Source organism: Puntigrus tetrazona, unplaced genomic scaffold, assembly GCF_018831695.1.
Source record: "Puntigrus tetrazona isolate hp1 unplaced genomic scaffold, ASM1883169v1 S000001113, whole genome shotgun sequence".
NCBI lineage: Eukaryota > Metazoa > Chordata > Actinopteri > Cypriniformes > Cyprinidae > Puntigrus > Puntigrus tetrazona.
The window spans coordinates 62,570-85,360 of NW_025048701.1; the positions used below are offsets into that span (position 1 = coordinate 62,570).

The window sequence follows — 22,791 nt, forward strand, 5'->3', positions numbered from 1 at the left end:
GTAATACTGTAAAATATTATAATACATTTTAAAATAACTTTTCTATTTTAATACATCTTAAAATGGAATTTACTCTTGTGACACAAAGCTGAATTTTTTGCATCATTGCTCTGTTAAACCATGTTAATATGCAGATTCGGTGCTGCAGAAACATTTCTTCATATTATTTTTTTATATTATTAACGTGAAGAACAGTAATTCTGCTAAATATTTTTATGGAAACCATTTTTATTGCAAAATTCTTTGTTAAATATGAATTAAAATGGAGTTTTGGTAGCACTTAACTATTAACTACAACTTTTTTTAACTTATTATATATTATATATATATATAATTTTAGGTATTGGGTAGGATATATATTAATATGTGCTAATAGGCAACTAATAGGTGTAAATAAAATAAAGTGTTACCGTTTTAATGTCATTCATATATATATATTGATATTATACTGTTATATAAAAACATTATTTTATTTTTAAGTAATTAATTTACTAATTTTTACTTACTCATGGCACAAACATCTAGATACATGTTGGAAAAGTTAAATTAATTTCACATGACATCATAAAATACTTCCTGGTGGAAAACTCTTTCTTAAAAGTAAATGTAAAGGTGTGTGTGTGTGTGTGTGTGTGTGTGTGTGTGTGTGTGTGTTTTCGGTGTCATCTCAGGCCGTGGCTTTTATCCAGATGTGTCATAAACATCAGCTCATTTGAGCAGCTCTCTCTCATCTGCTGTGTGATCGGAGCCAGAATCCCGCTCAACAGGTGCGTGAGGAGCAGAGACTCAATCTGGAGGCCGCTTGAATAATGAGGAGAGCAGGTGTTACTCAGGCAGCAGTCTGGCAAAAATCATAATGCCCAGATTAATCTGCCTGACATCACACTCTCAAATCTGGCGACCTGCAAATGTGTGAGGCTTGAATCCCAAATGACACAATTCTGCTTATGAGAAGTATGTACTCAGCTAAGTTATAAGTATGAAATAAGGCACAAAACAAAACAGGAATTTAATTGTTTATCCAGTCAGACTGATCTTGTTTTTCTCACCTGATGGAGTTTGGGTTTCTCGCCACCGTAGACTTGGTCTTTAAAAAAACAAATATACGCAGTAATAATATTATTATGATGGCAATGATACTGTTGAATGAGAACAAAACAAACCTTGAAGTGCATTTAACTGAATATGGCACTTTTGTAAGCCGCTGTATAGCTAAATCAAATTAAATTCAGATTAATTTTGCATCATTGACAGTGAACTGAATTGAATTATCACTGAACTGACTTGAGCTGAATAATGACACTGTTGTGTACTTTTCAGATATTTGTATCATATTTTTAAATAATGTAACATTTACTTGATTTTGTTAATTTCCTTTTTATTGCCGTGAAGCTGCTTTAAAACAATACAATATGTATTACATATGTGATCTGACGTATTTTCATAATTTACTTTATTTCATGATATACTTTTGCGTCTTTTGTCTATAAGCTTGTTGCGTTTTTTTGCATACTTATATTTTTGTTTTATAAAATGAGAAATTAATCAAGAAGAAACACGTATATTTAAGCACAGTATATTTAATTGATTTAAAAAAACAGGTATTACATTAGTAAATCCAAATGACTTAATTATAATTAATTAATTATATATATATATATATATATATATATATATATATATATATATATATATATATATATATATATATATAAACAGCTATATTTTATTATTTTATATTATGCTTTATTATATAAACAGATATATTTTTTATTATGTTTCCATGTTTTAATGTGTTATATTTTTAGTATTTTATTCGTTTTTTGTTTGATTTTGCAGTTGATTCTGCAGTATGATTTGAAAATTGTAAGAACCGGAATTATCTGTTTTTTTCTAATAGTCTTTCTACTTCAAAATTGCATGTATAATTCAATATATTACTTACTGTTTCTTTATCATTGACTAGCCATTTCTGTTGTACCATCTGGTGCAATTTTCCTTCCTGTTTTCATAGTATATGATCTGGAACATGCTAACGTTAGCCTCACATATTTCATAGGGTGGATAGTTTGAGGACTTTTCAAGAAGCAAGTTCTACTGTGAGGGTTTGAGGCTGATTTTTAGATCACACTTTGTGCCACACACGGCTTATTGACAACTGTTGAGTTTTTCACACAGAGCGCTCTTGTGTGTCAGCGGGCCATATAAAAATGATTGACGCCGCGCTTTTGGCCCGTAGGCCACATGTGGAACATCCGTGGCATAACCGGCTGGCAGAGAGAGGAGAAGGTGAGAAAGAGAGTGATTGATGACGAGGTGGGAGATGACAGATGTGAGCAGAAGAGCTGAGCTGGAGAGAAGAGTCTCGGCCCTGTTTAGGATGTAGATTGATTCAGTCCAAATGACGGCGCATTGTTTCACACAGAGAGAGTCTGTTATTTCACTCTGTATTTTGTTCAATCTCTCCGTTTCTCCCAGACCGAGCGGCTCAGAATAGAAACAATCATTTATTCATCGATTGAAACATCAAATGAGAGAGAAAAGGGAAGGGGGAGAGGAGAGGAGGGGATGACAGGACAGACAGCTTGCAGCGGAGAGAGAGAGAGAGAGAGAGAGAGAGAGAGAGCTTACGGAGGGCAGGAGAAACAGGAAGGATGAGAGAAGGGGGAAGGGAGGAATTAGCAGATTGAAGATTTATCGTTGAGCTTTACAGAGAGAGACTGTAAAAACCCACATGAGAGAGATAAGAACACTATCTAAATGGAAACGGAAAGAGAAAAAGAGAATCAGAAGGAAGCGTTTGACTTTTCAGGGCCGTTTCCAGAGAGATAGAGGGATGATAGGTTCTCATTCTGAACGTCTAATGCTTTTTGCCTAAATCCCATCATATTTTCATCAGCACACGAGGGGTCACTGCCTCAGGTCTCTTATATTCATGTGCAGCTGTATCTGCTCACTGCATTGCTGCCCATTTCAGTTCCATTATTAACTTAGAAGGTGAAACGCTTCCTCTGAATTTTTTGGGATGAAACGGCCGGTTCCTTTTTTTAAATCAACGTAAAACTGCTTTTGCTACCCATTTAGCTGCAGGTATTTCCTAGTAGTGAAGCAAAGGCAGGATTTTCTCCACTAGAGTATCTAAAGAATATCTGGTATAATTGTATTAAAGGCCGTACAAAAATAAAAATATGTGCATAAGACCCTGGGGAATCTAAATGCTTCAATATAAAAGAGAGACCCATATTCAGCGCATCTTCCTATTAGACCTATTAGACCCGAACTGGAATTAATCTAGCAATGGTCATATTGACCTTCAGATGTACGAATACCAGCCTCTCAAAACATTTCATAGCCACTGAGGTTAAAGCAACTGGTCTATAGTCATTTGGGCTTGACATGCTGACTTTTTAGGGACATTCCATTCCATGCTCCTTCAGTAATATTAAAAATACAAAAGTCAAAATGATGTTTACTCCTGCAGTTTTACCCTTATAAAACTAGCTAAGCAAGTTTAGCATCATGCAATTCTTAGCTACCGTAGATGGCAGTAATGTGATTTGTGTAGACTACCACGACGTTTGGTTAAGAAAGTGTCTGCAAAGTATATAATTTAAAAATAATTGGAGCTCTCAACATGCAGGACAAAAACTAGCACTGTTTAGCAGTGTTTTAGTTGAGCTAGCCGTTGCTACATTATGCCCTTGTGGGCTTATAAGTACAGTAGGTTGTTGTAGTAACATTTTTTTTATCAGTACGTTTTAAAATTGCAATCAAACCGCGACATTGTTAAAACATTGTACTATATAATAGCAGCGTAACGACTACAATATTTGTCAGACATGTGCTTTAAAATTTGAACTAGAAAGCCATATGCAAATAAAAAAAAAGAAAGAAAGCTATTTATTGCAAATAAATGCAACTTTTTAAAAATGTTTTGTGCCTGTTGGGCTTCGACTGTGGTTTGTGCTGTATAATAACAGTATTAAACATTAGAATATCTTTCAGACAGGGCTTAAAAATAGGAAACGGAAAGCAATAATCTTTGATCAGTCGTGTTATGTAACTGGACACCATAATTTTTTTAGCAGTTTAATGCAGAATCTGTTCATGAACTTTAATTCACCCTCTCCTCTGCATGTATAAAAACTAATGCAGCTTGTCTAACTAACATCAATTAACATCTAGCTCAAGGAAGTCTTGTTGGTTAAACTACAGCAAAAATGCAGTTTTTGTGTTACTTTCTTTCAACATCTGGGATGAAACCTTGACCTCACAATGACACACACTCAGAGATCAATACCGAATGATGACATCAGGACATAAATCCTCTTTTATTGATAAGAATCATTGTATTGCGAGTACAACACACATCCAGCTAAGCGCAAAAAGAATGAAAGCTGGAATTAGCTTCAGCTAATTAGCTTCATAAGACAGTATGAGCCTTGATAAAATGAGTACATTATATATTAGACTGCTCAATGATATAGTTTCATATTCATATTTTAGATGTCCCCCAAAGTGACATTTTACATTCTGATATCAATCTTTTTCGTGACAGAAATGTGGCTTTCTAACGCCAACAGACTAAAACAAAGACACCGAAGCATCACCCAAGCAGACGGTACTACTGTAAATTACAAAAAACATCAAACTGTAAATCTACAAAAATCAAGAATGGGCGTTAAGAAACAAGCCACTCGAAACAAAACCAGATAGAAACAAGCATCTTTTTTTTTTTTTTTTTTTTTTTTTTTTTTTTTAATTCCCAGGTTTCTTAGAGACTACAACCAAACCCCTCCCTCCCCCTCCTCCCTCCCTCCTCCTCCCACCCTCCCACCCTCCCACCATCCCACCATCCCGCCATCCCTGATCAGTCATGTATAGCGTCACACAGGTAAACATTCCTTTGAGCACACCTGCGCATGTAGAAACTGCTCATGCAAAACTAAAGAATCATTTTACAAGAATTCACCAGCACGGAGACTAAATCGGAGTAAGATTGTACCTGAACCATCTGCTAGTAAAACCGGCACATCTGTTACGCGGAGTTGGCGTATCGTAGCAATCACGATGCAGATGCAGCTGACATCCATTTATAAGCACAACAACGTGTGTATCAGTAGCCTGAAGGGTGATAAACTCACCAGAGAAGGTTTAAAGTCAACATGAAATTATGCTTCTGTGTTATCAGGAAATTCAACAAGAAAGACAAGACCTGATTTGATCCTTTGGGAATTGACTGCACTGCTAAATATGCCCAGATTGATGGATATGTTCAAATAAGACTTCTTGATGATGTCCTCCAGGTGGAGTTATGGTAATTACGCATATTAGGACCGGAATGCGTGATTTCATGTTGACTTTAATAGCTCACTTTGGTCTGTTCTCAGGTGCTACATACGTGTAGGTCGTTATAAAATACCATGATATGGTCCGCGTCACAAGAACTTAATCGCAGGCAAGTTCAAGTAAAATCTCACGAGAGTCCTTTGAACGAGCTTTCAACAGTCAACGCCTTCAGCCAATCACATTTTTTGTGATATCTAAAGAAATGAGCTTTGCAAAGCACACAAGTTGGACTTAGGATATTGCACAGACTGGTAAGCCGTCCGTGTTAGTTTGCCAAGTGAAGCACCATCGGTTTTCCTGCACACGCTCAGTTTATGAGGTTGAGTGTGGGCTACTAGTCCGTAACTAATCCCAACGTTCCCTACATTTCAGCGCGCAGAAAAGCATGGAGAAATGTCTTTTAAGTGCTACTGGAAAACATCTGATCAGACAGTGTCCTAGAAAGTAAAGTCATTTTGTAAAAAAAGAAAGGCGTGGCTTCATATATTTAATTTTTTTGGCATCTGTTCATTATTTTGTGTTCTATTTTCCATTCACACGTCTATTGTTCAGGTTTAGCTTTCATTCAGCATAGCATTTTTTTAATATAACAATCTGTTGAAGGACATTCCTAAAGATTGTCTTCACCCAAATCCTCCGGCGTTACAGTTGCTCCGAGCGGATGACGTGGAAAAGCGTGACGTTGTACATAACTTGATGTCCGTTATTCCAGGCATACAGCGCGCGATCCCGTGGGTTGTAGTCCAGCATGGAGATGTGCGAGTACTTGTTTTGCAGAGCGATATTGATGTACTCGTACGTGGAGGAGTTGGTGTGGTAGGCGTAGTGGACTTTGGCCCCTGCTGAATAGCCGTTGGTCAAGTACAGTGTCCCGCAAATCATAAATGACTCCCCGGCGCTGCGTCTTGAGTGATTGGTCGTCCAGCTCTGGATTATATGCAGGGTCAGGGGGTGGAGCTTGCTGATGACGATGTTTCCCGCATTCGAACTGGTGGCGTAGACGGCCCAGAGCCCGCCCTCGTCCACCATGAGGTCGATGTCGGAGTGTCCGCCCCAGGAGTAGTGGTAGGTGTTACTGTTGCCCGCGTTGTCCAGACGCTGAGATTTACTTATGGTGGATGTCTTGAAGTCAAACTTGATGATCATGTTGCTCTGAAACTTGTTGAAATAGATGGAGCCGTTGTAGACCACCTGACCGTCCCCGGACCAAGGGTGCGGTAGGCGGTGAGACGTGAAGTTATCTGACGACATGAAGTCCGCCATAGATTTGTACTCCCGCACAAAACGGTTGTTATGATAGCCGTCCATGTACCAGACCTGAACAGAAGTGAGAGAGTAAGTAATTAATGTAAAATGACTTAACAATACAAGGAATTGAGTTAATGAGACACATTCCTGTAGCACGAGTGTGTTGAGCAGATGCGCATTAGTTTTCATCTGGAGGATGTCGGTTTTTAGCATTTGCTCAACTAGAGTATGTCTGCCGAAACATTCCCTGCCGGATGTTTGCGCAAACATGCAGCAGATGTTTGTCATAATGTTGAAATATGTTGAACGCAATCTTTTTAAGATGTTCATCAGGGTTGTGCACCATTTTTAAATCTGAGGTAGCAAACAGGAACTTCAATTGAAATTCATATTTATTTTGAATCTTGAATGTTGGCTTTACAAAGTCTTATTTGAAAATTTTGTTGCTGGATGGAAAAATGAATGGATAGACAGATGGATCGACGGTTGGGTAGTTAGTTGGATGGATAGAATGACGGTTGGTTAGATAGATGAATGGATAGACAGATAGATCGATGGTCGGTTAGATAGATCCATTCAGTGTATCTATCAAACCATCTATCCATCTAATGGATTGACAGACAGACATAAATAGATAGATATCTATCTATGTATCTATCTATCTATTGTGGACCTACCAGTCTGTCCGTCTATCTGTCCATCTATCTGTCTATCAGTCTATCTATCCGTCAATCCATCTATCTATGGATGGATTGGCTTGACATTCACTGAATTAAAAGTGCAGTACAGAAGGTTAAACTACAGACTCTTTTAACTATCAATGAAAGTAGGTCAAGTTGTTCTTTATTTTGTCTGTACTTGCATTATATTTTTTTGTTCTGGCATGAATTTGCCAGCACAGCAGGACGTGTTCAGCGAGGTCTTAATTAAATTCCAGACTGAAGGTGTCCATCCTTCCCTGGCTGTGGCAGAACGCAGGCGGCGAAAACTGACAGCCAGGAAGTCGCTGTGTGCCAGGCATTACGAACCCTATGGGGATAATTCCAGATCATTCCGGATAAAAGCGACTCTCCGTGGAGAATTCCCAGCAGGGCTGGGGCTTCTGTCTCTCGGTGAGCGAATGGAAAGGTGGGAGCAGTCATGCTTACGGAATATTCCAGAGCCTTGTGGCCCAGCGGGACGTCTGTGTGCTCTCTATAGGAGGCACGAGGCAGTAAACAACTACTGTATACATCAACATACAAACTCACTCATTCTGCATGTTTGAACATACTGCACAACCTTTATCTCTTTTGAAACCCACGGTTGTTCACTGTTAGGCTGCAGCAATAACATTTGATTAGATTTGTGGCGTTTTAACAGCATCCTTTAAAATATAAACCGTTCCAAAGCAGCTTTACACAGAGCCGTGTGGTAATACTCTCAGTGAGGAGTCCTGGGCAGAAGTGGCAACTATACAATCCCCAAAAGTAGAAGGAAGTGCCAAGAATCAGCTGAGGGAGCTCATCCTTTGGCCAACACAAAACAACACCATAAAACATTTTCCCCTCCAAACTGAAGTATTCTGAGCCAGGATCTGGACAGAAAACTTGGTTGTTGATGTGTAAATGTTGACTGAAGAAGTCTCTTATGCTTAAATTTACTTGATTAAAAATACAGAAAAACAGCAATATTGTAAAATATATATCGTTATAAATATATAATTCAAAATAAGTGTTTTCTGTTTAAATATATTTCAAAATATAATTTATTCCCGTGGTGCTAGGCTGATTTTTTCAGCATCACTACTCCAATCTTAAATGAGACATGATTCTTCAGAAAGCATTCAATTATTAACTTCATTATGCGGCTTCATATTTTAACCTTATATTGTACTTTTTCCATAATTTGTTGGTGCAGTGTTATTTTATAGCATTGGGATACCACTTTGTAATGTTTGATGTTGTTCAGTTTAATTTTAGTAGTAATTTATTTTCAAGTTTTTTTCAATATAGTTTTTAGTAATTGTTTTTTTTTGTTTCATTATTTTAGTGCAAAAAAATATTTTATTTGATGTTTATTTCATAAGTAACAACATATTACACACATAGTTTCAGTTTTATTTTAGTACAAATGAAAGATCAAAAGAATAACATTTATTTGAAATAGTCACCTTTGATCAAATTGTCCTTAATGGCTAAATATATGAATTTATTAGGCACCCCAATTTTATAATAAACAGTACAACAAAATTATATTCATTATGAGTTCTGAAATGTGATGTTTATATCCTAGTAAGTTGCTTTAGAGAGTCAATAAAACTCTTTTGCAAAACACTCTGATAATAATACACATGCAGAATAAATATGATCTTATCCAGTGCAATTTTATTCCTGGACACCTTTAGTTGATCTGTAAAGCTATGGTAGCATTGCTATTTTAATTTCTGCGTGCATCATCTTCAGGCCACAAAATACCTTTTTGGTGAGAAGTTAGAAATCAAATAGAAATATGATCAGAATATACAACGCAGCATTAATATTTGGCCATATTCTGGTCGCACACATGGTGTTTGTTCGGCTTTAACCTAATGCTCACGCAGAGCTTGAATGCCGCTCCATCTACGCTCAGTATCTCTGACAGCAACATGCTGCTCAGCCAAAGCTTTTATCTTTGAAGAGCCAAAAACCGCTCTGAGATATTGCTTATTGTTCACTCCCACACGCACACACACTCTCTCTCTCTCTCCACGCTCTGTCTGTCTCACACATACAGCCTACGGTCTCATCAATCTTTGAGAACAAGAGCCTCCAACCCAAAGTGTGAGAAAAACAGAATGAGAGGGAGGGGGGAAGCTGTGGGTGTGAATGAAGGTTATATGTTCAGCAGCCTGATTTATAATTGCTCTGCTGCGTTTATGGGGTTTGGAGGGACTAGTTGCGCAAGGCATCACTTTAATGGCTTTTCGGGTTCGTAATTGTGTATTTTGAGGTCAGTGTGCGTTGTTTCTAAATCACAGGTCTAGTTTGAGTATCATCTAATATTTTTGCTTTTGTATTCGTTTTTTTTTTCTCCAGTCTGCTGTACACTGCAAAAAAAAAATTCAAATTGTAAATAAAACAAGTACATTGCATATGAAAATGCAATTTTTGTTGATCTACTTCAGGATGTTATGTTTAGTTGAATGAAACACAAAGTCTTGATTTTTTTTCAATGATTTCTTTGCAAAAAACTATATTACTGTATTAATTATATATGTGTGTAATATATATATATATATAGAGAGAGAGAGAGAGAGAGAGAGAGAGAGAGAGAGAGAGAGGTAGTTGACCTGGGTAGATTTTTAGATTTTTGGCGTGACAGGAAAATGTAAAATAAATAAATAAATAAAACCTCCAACATTGAAGATAAACCTCAAGCACAATAGCTATAAGGATAACTTATTGCGTCCAGCTGAAAAAAAAAATTGTGTTTCCAATGATATCGTTTCTCCGTGCCTTTATTGTTATAGTTGTGGCTGCTGTTTTTTAACTATATTTTTATCATTATCATGCTTGGTGTGAATGAGTCTTAACTCTAAGAATGAAGATACATGTTACGTGTGCTCATTTTTTTTTTACATTTTTAAAATGTAACACATTTTAGAACACATTTACATTTAGATTATGACATTTAGATTTTTTTAGCTGTCCATAATTGATATTTAATTGTACATAGTAATTTCCATATGTTTATGTTTGCGCTATTTTTGCTCATTTAATTTAGTTTTAAAAAAACAAACAACAACAACTCTAATAATTGTTAAATTCTTCAGCAAATCTAGTATCACTTCAAATAGTATTGTTTTGATGCCTAAATTCAATTTGATTGGGATATAAAACAGCAGACAATACTGTAATTATTCAGCTCGATTCACATTAAGTTTTGTTCTCATCAGAGAAAACTGGAAAGCTGCTCGCTGAGAAACTTCTCACAAACGCAGCAGTTAAAGCATATGCAGCTCTGGGATGCCAACTGCTAATTGCCAATTTGTCATTTAGCCACAATTTAATGCAAAGCTGCGTGCAGGACATTTATTACAGGAACAGTCGCTTGCAACCTGAGGTTAAGAGCCTGGCCACGGATGCAGGGCTCATAGATCAACCCGTGCGAGTCCGATACTATAACGTTTGGTAACCGGCCCAGATCTTTAACCACAACGGCATACGATCCGACAGACAGATGGATATATATAAATGTTATAGCACACTCCTGCTCTGCCACACAACATCACCACAAACTCTCTCTTCACGCTCTCACAAATGTCTGGGAAGCGATCAGGCTTAGAATGGGCTTATACACACTCGTTTCCAGCTGCCCTCATTCATCCTCCACAGTCGGCTGTTTCTTAACCTCCACCCGTTATCACAGGCCCCTCGGCGGCCTCCATTACGAGCCCCGCCGGAGCACTTCACATCTGGACGAGCGGAAAATTATTTGGCCTCGCTTAGTTTCCCCTCGTGCCGCTTGTGAGTGCGAGTGACCTGAGTTCAACTCCGTGGATGTCCAAACGAATGTGCTTTATCATTTCAAAGTACACTCACGAACGAATCATTGCGAACTGGTTCCAGCGTAAAATGTTGTTTGAATGATAAGTAATGTAAAAATGAACTTGCAACCAAATTATCTCATGAATGGTTTTTCATTATTTCGTTCCAACTGATTCACAAACTGTTCATAAACGTTGAATAATAAACAGCATAAAAGTGAACTCGCAAACGAGTACTTTTTTTTCCCCCATTCCAACTGATTCAAAAATCTCTATAAATACTGTTGGAATGACAAACAATATAAAAGTAAACTCTCAAATGAATGGTTATTACAAACTTATTTGTGTGTTCATAAATGTTTTCCTAATGATAAACGGTGCCAAAATAAACTCAAGCTCGTTATGAACCGATTCGGTTTTCATTCGAAGTGATTCAAAACTCTTGGTAAATGTTTTCTTGAATGATAATCTGTGTAAAGTAAACTCATAAACAGATGTTTATCGTGAACTGGTTCTTGTTTCAGTGAACTCACATGTTTGTAAAACTTGCTTGAATGATAATGTAAACACATGGGTATCAATGAATCATTTTTTCGATTCTTCAGTACTCTTTGCAAATGTCGTTGGAATGATAAAAAGTGTAAAGCTGAAAAGAATTAGAATAAGCTTAAAAGAAGAATAAAATGCAGGGCTCTGAATCCTATGAGCGTTTATGAGTGGAGACGAGTGCAAATGAGTAGAAACAAATAATCTAAATGAATTCATCCGCCACACAGCGTCTGTGAGATTTTAGCAGATCCTGATGATGGACTGTTTTTTTAGATGATGTTTTTTCTCGCCTGAGAACTTCACAGTGCGTTTCAACTTTTCTCTGTGCATGAATATAGGACGTGGTTTTCCTCAAGCATGTGTATTTGCATTTGTGCATGATGGCTCAGCCTTGAGGTTTGTTTTCTTATGGTTATAAAGCAACATGGTTATAAAGCGGCTGCCGGCAGCTATGTGCTTGTGGGTTTTTACTGCCGGCATAAAATAACCAGCTATCCTCCACTAACTGCATGTTAATGAATCCTGTATGTCCTACAGAATGAATTTACTGTTATATAAGTACTAAAAAAAAAAAGCAAAAAAACGTGTCAAATGTGACAGTCATGTTATTTATTAATATTCCACGTTTTAATAAATGCTGTTCTTTTGAGGTTTATATTCATCAAAGAATCTTAGAAATGGTTTCCTCAAAAATATCAAGCGGCATGACTGTTATAAACACTGACAAGCATAAGAAATGTTTCTTGAGCAGCAAATTAGAATAATTAGAAGATCATGTGACACTAAAGAATGGAATAATGAAAATTCAGCTTTGCATCACACAAATAAATAACGTTTTTTAATGTATGGAAATAGAAAATTGGTTATTGTAAATTGCAATAATATTTCACAATAATACTGACTTTTCTGTATTTTTGGTCAGATAAATTCAGTTCATGAGCAAAACAGACTTCATTTCAATGCTTGAATGGTACTGTACATCCGATTGCATTTACGTAGATTTGAAATACGTTTTTGCATTTACACTCACCCTAGTGTCTCCTTCAGGAGCGAGGGGGTCCGTCATCCAGGATCCGAATCGAGACCCGGATGTTTTAATAGTGATCGCATCACTAATGCCGGTCAGCTTACCACACGCTGCGGGGATGCACAAAACACATATTCAATTACACACACGCGTATATAACGGCAGTCACACACACACACACACACACACACACACTTTCTTATGACAAGCCTGTTGTCACGCACACAAGTTTAATGAGTTTAGAGATTTAATGCTGTAATGTTATGATGAGTCTGATTCAGTCATAATTACTGTGGCAATCTTATATCTTGGTGTGAAGGTTATGATTAAATGACTTTAATAGAGTCACGCTGAGCTTCATTATGAGTTTTCTTGACGAAGAGAAAGAAAAAAGTGCCATCACTGATAACAGAGAAAAACATATGAGTGTTTTTCATGTGTGTGACAGCTAGAAAGAATATAATATAGAGATAAATTGTAAGATAAATATCAAAAATGATGATTTTTGACTTCCTTTGGTGATAGTGAGTAATAACCGTGGTGTGTGTGTGTGTGTGTGTGTGTGTGTGTGTATATTCTCCTGCTTATTCAACACACACACACACACGATTGAGATTAACACACAGAGCTGTAATCAGTTGTCTGGGGAGAAACAGGACTAAATTATTACGCTACTATCTTTAGACTAAAGCCCTGATTCTCTCACACTGCAGAAAAACACACAACCCTCTCACACAATGTAATATATGAAATCACTGATACATTACTGTCAATACGCACTGTAAAAAGTAGTAAATACAGATTATCAGAATGTTTCACGAGAGAATAGGATTTCAGTTTTCTTCTGTTTTCTTCAGTTTCATGTTTAATTACTCTTACTTGCCCTTTCTTTTCATTATTTGTTAAATTTACCAGCGATTTTCTGAGTGAAAATGTTTGCACAGCATACGGGGAAAAAACATTCATTTCACGTGAGAGCGCATGTAAGAACATATTAAAATCATGTGTTCTTCAATCTCGTGTGATTTGAGGATTTACGGTCAAACGAGTGAAATACATTTTTAAGGTTCTGTCGAAATGTGAAAGCTTAGAACAGTAATAGTAATGCATGTTTTCTCGACAAAGCACAAACTCGTTCATGTCACGCTTGGGATGAAATGCGCATGGGTATATGTGAAATTCATATGGTTTTCCTGTAAATGTTTCATATTCATCAGAAGGTGAAGCTCAAGTGTGAGAAAGGAGATCAATCTGTTGTTTTAAAGCCGTATTGATCGTACAGTGAAACTGGCCCAGATTTCTCTTCCAGAAACTCTGTGTGAAGGAGAAAGAAAGATGATACACACCGGAGAAAAGATGCTGGTGTGTGTGTGTGTGTGTGTGTGTGTGCTTGGATGCTGGGAAATGGAGGCTGTGATGGAGAATGCATAATTTTACTCTTTTATAGCTCAAGAGACTTGAACTGAGTTCTCAGTAATGCTTCATTTAAGTATCATCTACATTAGATGTTTCTGCTAAAATAAAAACAGAGCCAAATGGAATAGTTGACATACAGTAAGAGCACAGAGCTGTAAAATTAATGCGGAGAGCGGCTCAGAACATTTGATCTTGGTAGAAATGGGTGAAAAATATTGAATTCTCTTTTGATTACAGAGTTTTGGTCAAATCACACAGTTTGAGATCTTGAGATCTCCTCTGAAGAACCCAGAAGAGACACAGGAGAATACTGGGCTCTTCTCAAACATCTGAGAGGCAGGAGACGTAAGCAAAGTCTCCGTTTCATCAAGAAGAAACAGTCAATTTGAAGAGATCTCGTTTAAAATTTTTCTTCATCATCGGGAAACAGCTGACAATGCGTTTGAGAAATCAGATTGAGTCAGAGAGAGGTGAGTTTAGATTCTGAGGTTGACTTCATTTCTCTTATTATCAATGCCTTAATTTACAACACTCTTTTAAATCATTAAAATTAAAGTTCCAAAAAAAGTGATACCATAGAAGAACCAGTTGCCAATCAAGTGAACAGTTACATTTTTTAATGTAAAGATGTGTTTCCACTATAAAGAAAATGAAGTAGAAAGCTTTCACTGATGTTAAAGGTTTTTATGAAAACATGGGTGCTAATAGAGTTTTTTTATTTTATTTTGATGTGCTTTTGAAGAGAACCCAGGAGCCAAAACACTGATTGTAAGAACCTATAATGTGACAATATATTTAATTTCCAAAGAACCAAACAGGAAATTTGGAACTGGCCAAAACAGTTATTAATCAGAAGGTTCTTTGAACCTAAGATGCTGGATAAAAATAGGTAACGACAAAAAAAAGGTAACAACAAGACTCATACAATGGAGGTTAACTGGCAATTTTCTGGAGTATTTAAAATAATTAGCTAATTGTTTATAGCTGCAAAGGTGTTTAAATGAGCATTTTACAGTTTTTTAACCTTTTTCTACACTTTGTAAATTTTAATATGTTAATTTATATAATTTTATGTGTTTTTATTTTATTTTACTAAGCAAAAGAAGGAACAAGTAGATTCTTTTTTGTTTGTGATTAACATTATTCCACACATTGAGCTTATTTTACACTGTACCTGGAATTCAAACGATACTGAGTCAGTATTGTGTCTTGGACAAACTTTGTTGTTGAGAAAAGCACGTATTTGTGGCGTCTTACCGAGCTTCTGCATGCACGCGCGTAGCCGCTCCTCGAGACTAACCACGCGGGAGTGCAGGTCGTCGTAGTCGTAGGCTCCCATCTCCTGCTGGAGGAGGCTGAGGCTGGACGTCAAGTTCTGCACCTCCTCCTTAAACTGCTGAACCAGCCTGGCGTCCGCTTTGTACTCCTCCAATACGGGAATCAGCGGACGCAGCTCCGCCATTTTGCCTTTATGGCCTGTAAGTATGTAACGTGAAAACGTTGAAAAGTTGCCTACTGTATCTTCTGAAACCTGTCTGAACCTGGCTATGCTAATTTGTACAGTCTAGGTGTTGAATACTGTTGAGTATAGTGTGGTTTTTTTCATCTGGACACGTTTTAAGAAAAGCATATCTGCCTGAAGGTATGAGGACAAAAAAACACACCGTTGGGCTTCATTTGAAAACCACGATGAGTTGAGTAGACCACACCACGCTTATAATAATAACGGCACAATTAAACGACCGTTGGAATCACTTGCATGTTTTCCAGTTGATGGACGAAAAAAACATTGACAGCCAATCAGAATTCACCTGACTTTTTAAAAAAGCGCGAGCCCTAACAAAACCTAAACACGCTAACAATAAACCGGAAGTTATCGCGCTAATCGTTACAGTCTTTATGACTATTGTTCACGGCGTGGACGAGCATTTATTCGTCGTTTTTGCTTCCATACAGTCTGTGAAAGTTTTTCTAGCGGCTGGAACAAGGGTGCAGAGATCTGTCCCTGAGCATCAGCGAGGTCAAATGTCGATGTCGGATGATCGAAAAAAGATCGCAAAGGTCTTCTATGTCCAGGTTTTGCTGGATAAATCGTTTTTTGTGAACTTTGCTCTGCACAAAAGTTCAGTTCTACTTTAAAAGCCGGTTTAGCCTTGTGAAAAGAAGTGTGCTTTTTGGATAAAATGTGATTAATTGTATTGAATGTGCACTTAAAAGTGCATCTTAAAAGTGTGTGTGTGTATATATATATATATATATATATATATATATATATATATATATATATATATACTTTATTGCAGATAATGCTTACAGATGTTTTAATACACTTAAGTAAAAAAAAATATACTTAAGTATATTTAAGTCATTTTTTGTCATACTTTGAAGAAATGAACTTATTTCAGTGTGTTGACTAACATACTAAAGCGCATGTAAAATACTTTTAAAAAAATTTTTAACTATAGTGTCTCATGCAATGTTATGTTTAGAGATCATATTGTTTTGTATATGTACTAAAATAATCACAGTTTCAGCCAGTAAAAGATGATTTTACCATAAATGTCTGCACATTCAACTGTACAAGTTAACCAGATTTCAAATCGCACGTAACAGCTTAAGTCCTAAATCAGTCTAATTGCATTTAATATAAACTAATATGGTTTCATTTAATTATAAATAACATGCAAATACTGCAAGTGTCCGAAAAATTACATTCAATCCGCACATAAGTATATTCTCAAGTAAATTATAAAGTGTACTTATTTTTCACAAGGTAAAGGTGTTGTCTTGATTTTAGCTTTAAATGATTTTGTAGAGAAGAAAATCATTTAACGTGTCCACATACTTTTGTCTATATAGTTTATGTTCTGATGCTTAAAAAAACAACCACTTTTGTTACAAATGATGCTAATATCAAGAACTTCAAATGTAATACAAACTTAAATTTGCATATTGCATCTCAAGAACCCTGAGAAATGTTTTTTAACAAGAGGATTCTTTGCTGAGGTGCTTCGATAAACCGATAAAAACGTTTATTTTTAGCAGCTCATGTTTGTGTGTGCGGTGTGCTTGTAGAGCCAGTGAGAGACCAGAGGCCAAGATGCAGTAAGACTACTCATATCCGTATGAAAATGATAGATCTACAAACATTTATCGGCGAAATCAAGCGCTCTGAACACGGTAAACAATTGGGAAAAGACTTTATTAGTTGTCGTTTAGAATGCAACAGCAGAAAGGGACACATGCTGAAATTACAACTCACATACAACAATGTGATGTTAAGATTAAATTCTTTACTTCAAAAACGCATATTACTTCAAAAACCAAAGACTCATAGTGACAAATAATAAGAGTAATAATAATAAAAAAACTTAAGCAATACTAGCAAAGATGAGAATAATAATGGTAGTAATAGTAATAATAATAATAGCAATATAGCAATGAAACTAAATAAAACGTAACAGTTCTTTAGAGTAGCATGCAGGAGGAGATCTGATTGGTGGTTGGATAAGGGAGGGGGGAAAGGTGTTTCTTACAGCTAATGTCGAATAGAATATGAGAATCGTGACATAAACAGCGTGACTGACGCCCACTTCAGCCAATCGTGGGTTAGACCTGCCTCTTCTGGCCTCTGGCTCTCCTATCATGTCTTTATAGTTAGCCCTGCAAGCAAGAAACAACACACTCAGCACAGGGAGCTAACTCACTAACCTAGCTAACACATCCACGTGCTCTCACAGTCACACACACACACACACACACACCTCATGCGCCCGCACACTCACGCTCGTGTTACAAAGTGCAAACAGAATTACAGTCCATGCATGTGTCAGGTCAGCGTGTGTCACGGGATGCTTTGATTGGTACATTATAGAAAAAACAAATGTGCAGATCCTTTATTTATTATTCATATTTTTCTATTTTAGGTTTTTATTCAAACACTGCGTTCGGCCATGTTCACTAATTGTTTCGAATCGAATCGGACAGGTCTGCACATTTTACAAAAATCGCACAAGCATTTCTGTAGGTGTGCATGCAGTCTCAGTGTGTTTTTGCGCGTATGCGTGGAACAGTGTGTGCATTCCTGTGAAATATGTGCACTGCTCGCATTTAATCGTGTGTTTACCTTGTATTGCTTGGCGATGTTTTGTTTGTGGTTCTCTTCCACCTGTCTGAATTTGGTCTCCAGGCCACGGAGCTGATCTTCCATCTTCACAACGTACTGCAGGTCCCTCTGGGTCCGCTGGTCCAATACTTGGATTGACTGCGTCATATTTTGCACCTAAAAACACACACACACAAGTACCAGAGATAAAGTGCTTTTGTAAGTAAACACATTTCATATTATTTTCTTCATCTAATATATATATATATATATATATATATATATATATATATATATATATATATATATATATATATATATATATATATATATATATTATTTATTTTTTTAAACTAGCTCAACATTCTGTGCTTATCTGTGTGTGTGTGTGTATATATATATATATATATATATATATATATATATATATATATATAGTTTAGGACTTTGTGGCAGATTATCGGACTTTGTGGCAGATTATCGGATTATTATTTTAATTATTTGTCTTAATTATATACTTTGAAAATAAATATTAAAATAATGGTAAAATCATAAAAAAACTATTTCATTTTGTATCCTCTTTTGACCAAAATTGAATGTTTTTTCAAGTTTAAATATGTAATTTTCTTCATTTTATGAAATGATTACTTTTATCATTATTTTAAAGACGTACACGGCTATGAATATTACTACATATTTTAAAATATATAAGGTTTTTTGATATGTAACTGATTAATCTCTTAAACTTTTTCGTACTTCCACTAAGCCTAAAAAGATCTGATTTTGAGCGTCTAAATTATATACCGACTCTAAGCATCAGTATATAAAGAATCTAGCAACCTTCGGTGAACTAACAAACTAGTTCTGCAGCTCCTCCACGTCTGCTAATGATCTGATGTGTCCAAGGAGTTGCATCATTGTCTTTCTGTTTGCCTTTGCACCAGCCCTGTTCCAGAGGAACTCATTAACTCTGAGTGTTTGTATGCGAATAATATTGTTGCTAGGCTCATGCCTCTAGGTCACTTTGATCTCTGGTGGAAAGCTCTGGTTGTCATAGATTCTGTGTCTGTGGCAACTTCACGCAGGTATTGTAACGTGATGCCCAAGGGCAAACCGAGAAGTCATTATGGGTCGGTAGGTCACCTTCTCCAGTAGCTGGCGGAGTTGTTTGGTGCGGGCGTCTCTCGAGCACATGGTCTGCTGAGGTGCGACGACTGTACACACACACCTGCCCTCGCTGTCCTGAGCCGAGCTGTACACCTGCCAGGACTCCTCTGGGTTAGCGGGTAAAACCTGACGACAAGAAATATTACAACATCTAAAGTTCATCGTTTCATTTATAATCCCAGATTTAACGGCATCGCAAACACGAGATTACGACAAATCCCATCCGCCTGTGCCACGTCAGACCACGCCCACCCCACCCCGCCCACCAATCGCAGCGCGGCGATCTCCATCAGCCTCATTCACGCGCGCGGTTCTGTAGTCTATTTGACTGACGGCTGTTAGAGAGAGTGATCTATCCTGCTCAGATGCGTCGTTCTTGAACCGCTGAAGGGTTACAGATCCAATCAGACTGTCTGGAGCTGGTGAGAGCGAGGGACAGATGGAGGATTGCTGATGCGGGTCTGGAGAATCCCAGATCTCCACAATCTCCACGCCAGTGGAATATTACAACACTACAGATTCGATCTGCTTTGCGGTCTTTACATGCTATATGTTACATTTTTAATCTAGCCCGTGGTAAACCCCACAGATTGTTGTTAATATTGAAAGCGATATTAATATTAAAATGGTCCATGAAACTGAAAAAAGTGCGTTACATCTACAGTGTATTTCGTGCATATATTCCATTCTTTAACATGAGAATGCGCTCAAAAAACGTTCCTGCGTCCAAAAGAACGCTAGGGACTCGAGACGTTCATTTTATGACTTTATGTGAAAGACCTCTTTTGCTTTTTTCTAATAAGATCACGATACAAATGTCTATTGACCTATTGCAGCAGTTTTAGTTTATTCAAATAAAAAAGTTGTATTAGAGCTAATTAGAACTGTTTTTTCAAACTGTAATATTAATGAGCTGAGCGTTCGAAATTCCATGACATCACAATCAGCAGGTCCGTGAACGCCACTTTTTGAACCCGAGAAAGCGCAAGGAGGCGCGCACACGCGTTCCTGCATCGGAACATTTTTAAACAATGAATGGAACGGAATGCAAAAGAACGATCATTTGTAGACAAAAGCGCTTTAAATGTAGAAAACGGGAGGTGCGACGAGTGAAAATTTTTTTACATGTCAAAGGCTTAATATTTGAACTTTTTGTTTGAATTTTCGGGGGAAATAACCCGAGACTTACTCCTATACTCCGGTCGGGATAGCCGCCCTGCGCCGCGGTCAGTTTGGTGGTGTTGAGCCCCACCAGTGATGGAAGTGTCTGGGACATCCAGTTGGTGATCATTGCCATGGTGCTGAGCACCACACCGATCTTCAGCAAAGGCACCGACATCTCTGCGCACTGACCCAAACTCTCATTCTACGCAAGCCACCGGGAACCGTAACGGCGAGCATCGCTGCCCGTGAGCGCCTCGTGCATCACCATCATCCGCATCGTCTCCTCTGACGGTCCCGGTTCGGACGGTCTCGCGGTGCTCATCTTGATGTATGCCAGTGCTTGAATGGAGTCCGGTGTTGTTGAAGTGTTCAAAACTGAGCGGTTGTGACCCTCGTCTTCGCGCGCTGCTCCTGTCTGGTGTCTTTCCCGTTATCCGTGCCTCTTTTTGTGTGCGTTCACGCCCTTATTGGTCCGCCTTCCCCACGCAAGTGAATTACTCAGGATGGATTACAACCGCACACCCCGACCGCTCTCCGTGGATGAGAAAGGAGGCGGCGCCACGCGTTCCTATATAAGGGAACGCGTGAACGCGTCAAGAGCCCCTCTGCTCACGAGACGCGCCACCGGGGATTTGCACTTGGCACCGGATCGCGTTAATGGCCCGATGCTGTCAGAGCCACGCGCCCGGGACGGTTGTAAACCGAGCATCCCAATGTCAAGCCCCAGTCCGGGTCAATGCGAGTGAATAACGATCACATTTCTCTCGCGGGCCCTTGCTTGCCGTCGCTCTATTGTAATGATTATGAAAAGTCACACTGTGCAAATGATAAAAAACACATCGAGGGGAGTCAAATTTTCGTGGCAATTTTTTCCGCGCAACCAAAGTTTTCTCTATGGCGCCAAACAGTCTTTTTTTTTGTAATTAAAATCGGAATATGTGAAGCTATGTATAAAGTTGAAATGCCAGTTTTATAGTTTTTCTGTTTTATTCTGAATGGGGAAAAAAGAAAAAACGCAAGCGGCGTATTGTTGCCATGGATACCGCTTCAGCTGTTTGCTGACTTTTAATGTCACTTTATGTCACTGAAACGTTGTTTACCCCTAAATACACATAGCTAAATGGTTGTTTTAATAAGTCACTTTTTTTCCAACGCTTCTTTTCCCTGATTAGCACCATTAAAGGATGCACAAGATTTATATTACTCGTATAAGCGCCTGTGAAATAAATGGAAACATAAGTGGCATATTTGCTTGGAATCTTTTTATTGCAACCTTAAACAACTGTAAATATCTGACATGCACATGTGTCGATTGATTTTATATATGAGGGTCCTGGAAAGAACCCGCCCTATATGCATCCTACACGTTCAGTGCCGTGAGTGCATTAATTCAGTTAGCATTAGAATGACTCGAGCGCCCCCGTGTTGTGATCAGCGGTACTGCGCTGCAAGTACACCCGACCGCTATCTGGCACTATGACAGAATGAGCAGTGCAATCTCATGCATCACTTGTTTAACACCTAATTCACAGACCTAGACATGTCGGAGAGTAGTCGTGACACAGTAAGAGGTGCAAAACACGTCATAGTTAGATTGGTTGCATTAATCGTGATAACAAAAATAACCGCATTATATAAATATAGTGGGGAAACCGGGACTGTGTGTCACGCTTATTCTCTGTGAATGTTTGTCAGGGTAGTTTTTTTTAAAGACAATTTTTGTGTAAGTTCAGGCTGCATAATAGTTTTGAATAATTTTTTTTTTTTGGGCAATGACACTATAATTTTGTAGGCCTATATTTTACTTTGCCCCTGCACTTGGGCATTTTGTCACACCAATTGGGGTAAGTTGTCACAATGGGAAACATTATTTTATTTCATTTTTTTACAGTAGTTTGAAATATGAAATACGTTTTGCTAAATAACACAAAAATACAGAATGTGTGTGACAACATTCCCCAAAATGTAGAAAGCTGAACCCTGTAAGCGAACCAGATTATGTGTCCAAAATAAAAGCTATTTTTGAAGGGAAAAAAAACATGAATATGTCAAAGGCACTGCACTTTACGTGAGACTGACCTTTGAGCGAGAGAGAAACAGGCTGAGAGATATTCGGGAGTGTCAGGCATCCAGTTGTGTCTCTGTCAGCATATCCAACCTCACTTTAATAAAACATCACACAGAAAACATCTAAAACACTGAATCTAGGGCACATATTCTTTCCGGGCCTGTCACTGTCTATTACATACAAACCCACGA

General features: G+C 37.7%; 1 protein-coding gene across 1 annotated transcript; it reads right to left on the minus strand.

Annotated features, from left to right (window-relative positions):
* Nucleotides 1-4,857: 4,857 nt before the first annotated feature.
* On the minus strand, nt 4,858-20,745 carry LOC122341126 (noelin-like). Its single transcript, XM_043234465.1, has 7 exons — nt 20,558-20,745; nt 19,345-19,494; nt 18,223-18,378; nt 16,708-16,717; nt 15,354-15,563; nt 12,684-12,790; nt 4,858-6,666 (listed from the first exon to the last, which is right to left on the minus strand). Exons 1-7 carry the CDS (start codon nt 20,705-20,707, stop codon nt 5,992-5,994), a joined length of 1,458 nt encoding a protein of 485 aa, XP_043090400.1. The 5' UTR covers nt 20,708-20,745; the 3' UTR covers nt 4,858-5,991.
* Nucleotides 20,746-22,791: the final 2,046 nt, after the last annotated feature.

Excerpts from the sequence above, each read along its gene's own strand:
- LOC122341126 (XM_043234465.1), bottom strand. The coding sequence starts at position 20,707 with ATGTCGGTGCCTTTGCTGAAGATCGGTGTGGTGCTCAGCACCATGGCA. Across the intron at positions 19,495-20,557 it reads ATCCCGACCGGAGTATAGGA|GTTTTACCCGCTAACCCAGA; the intron begins GTAAGTCTCGGG and ends TCTTGTCGTCAG. Across the intron at positions 18,379-19,344 it reads TCCGCCAGCTACTGGAGAAG|GTGCAAAATATGACGCAGTC; the intron begins GTGACCTACCGA and ends GTGTGTTTTTAG.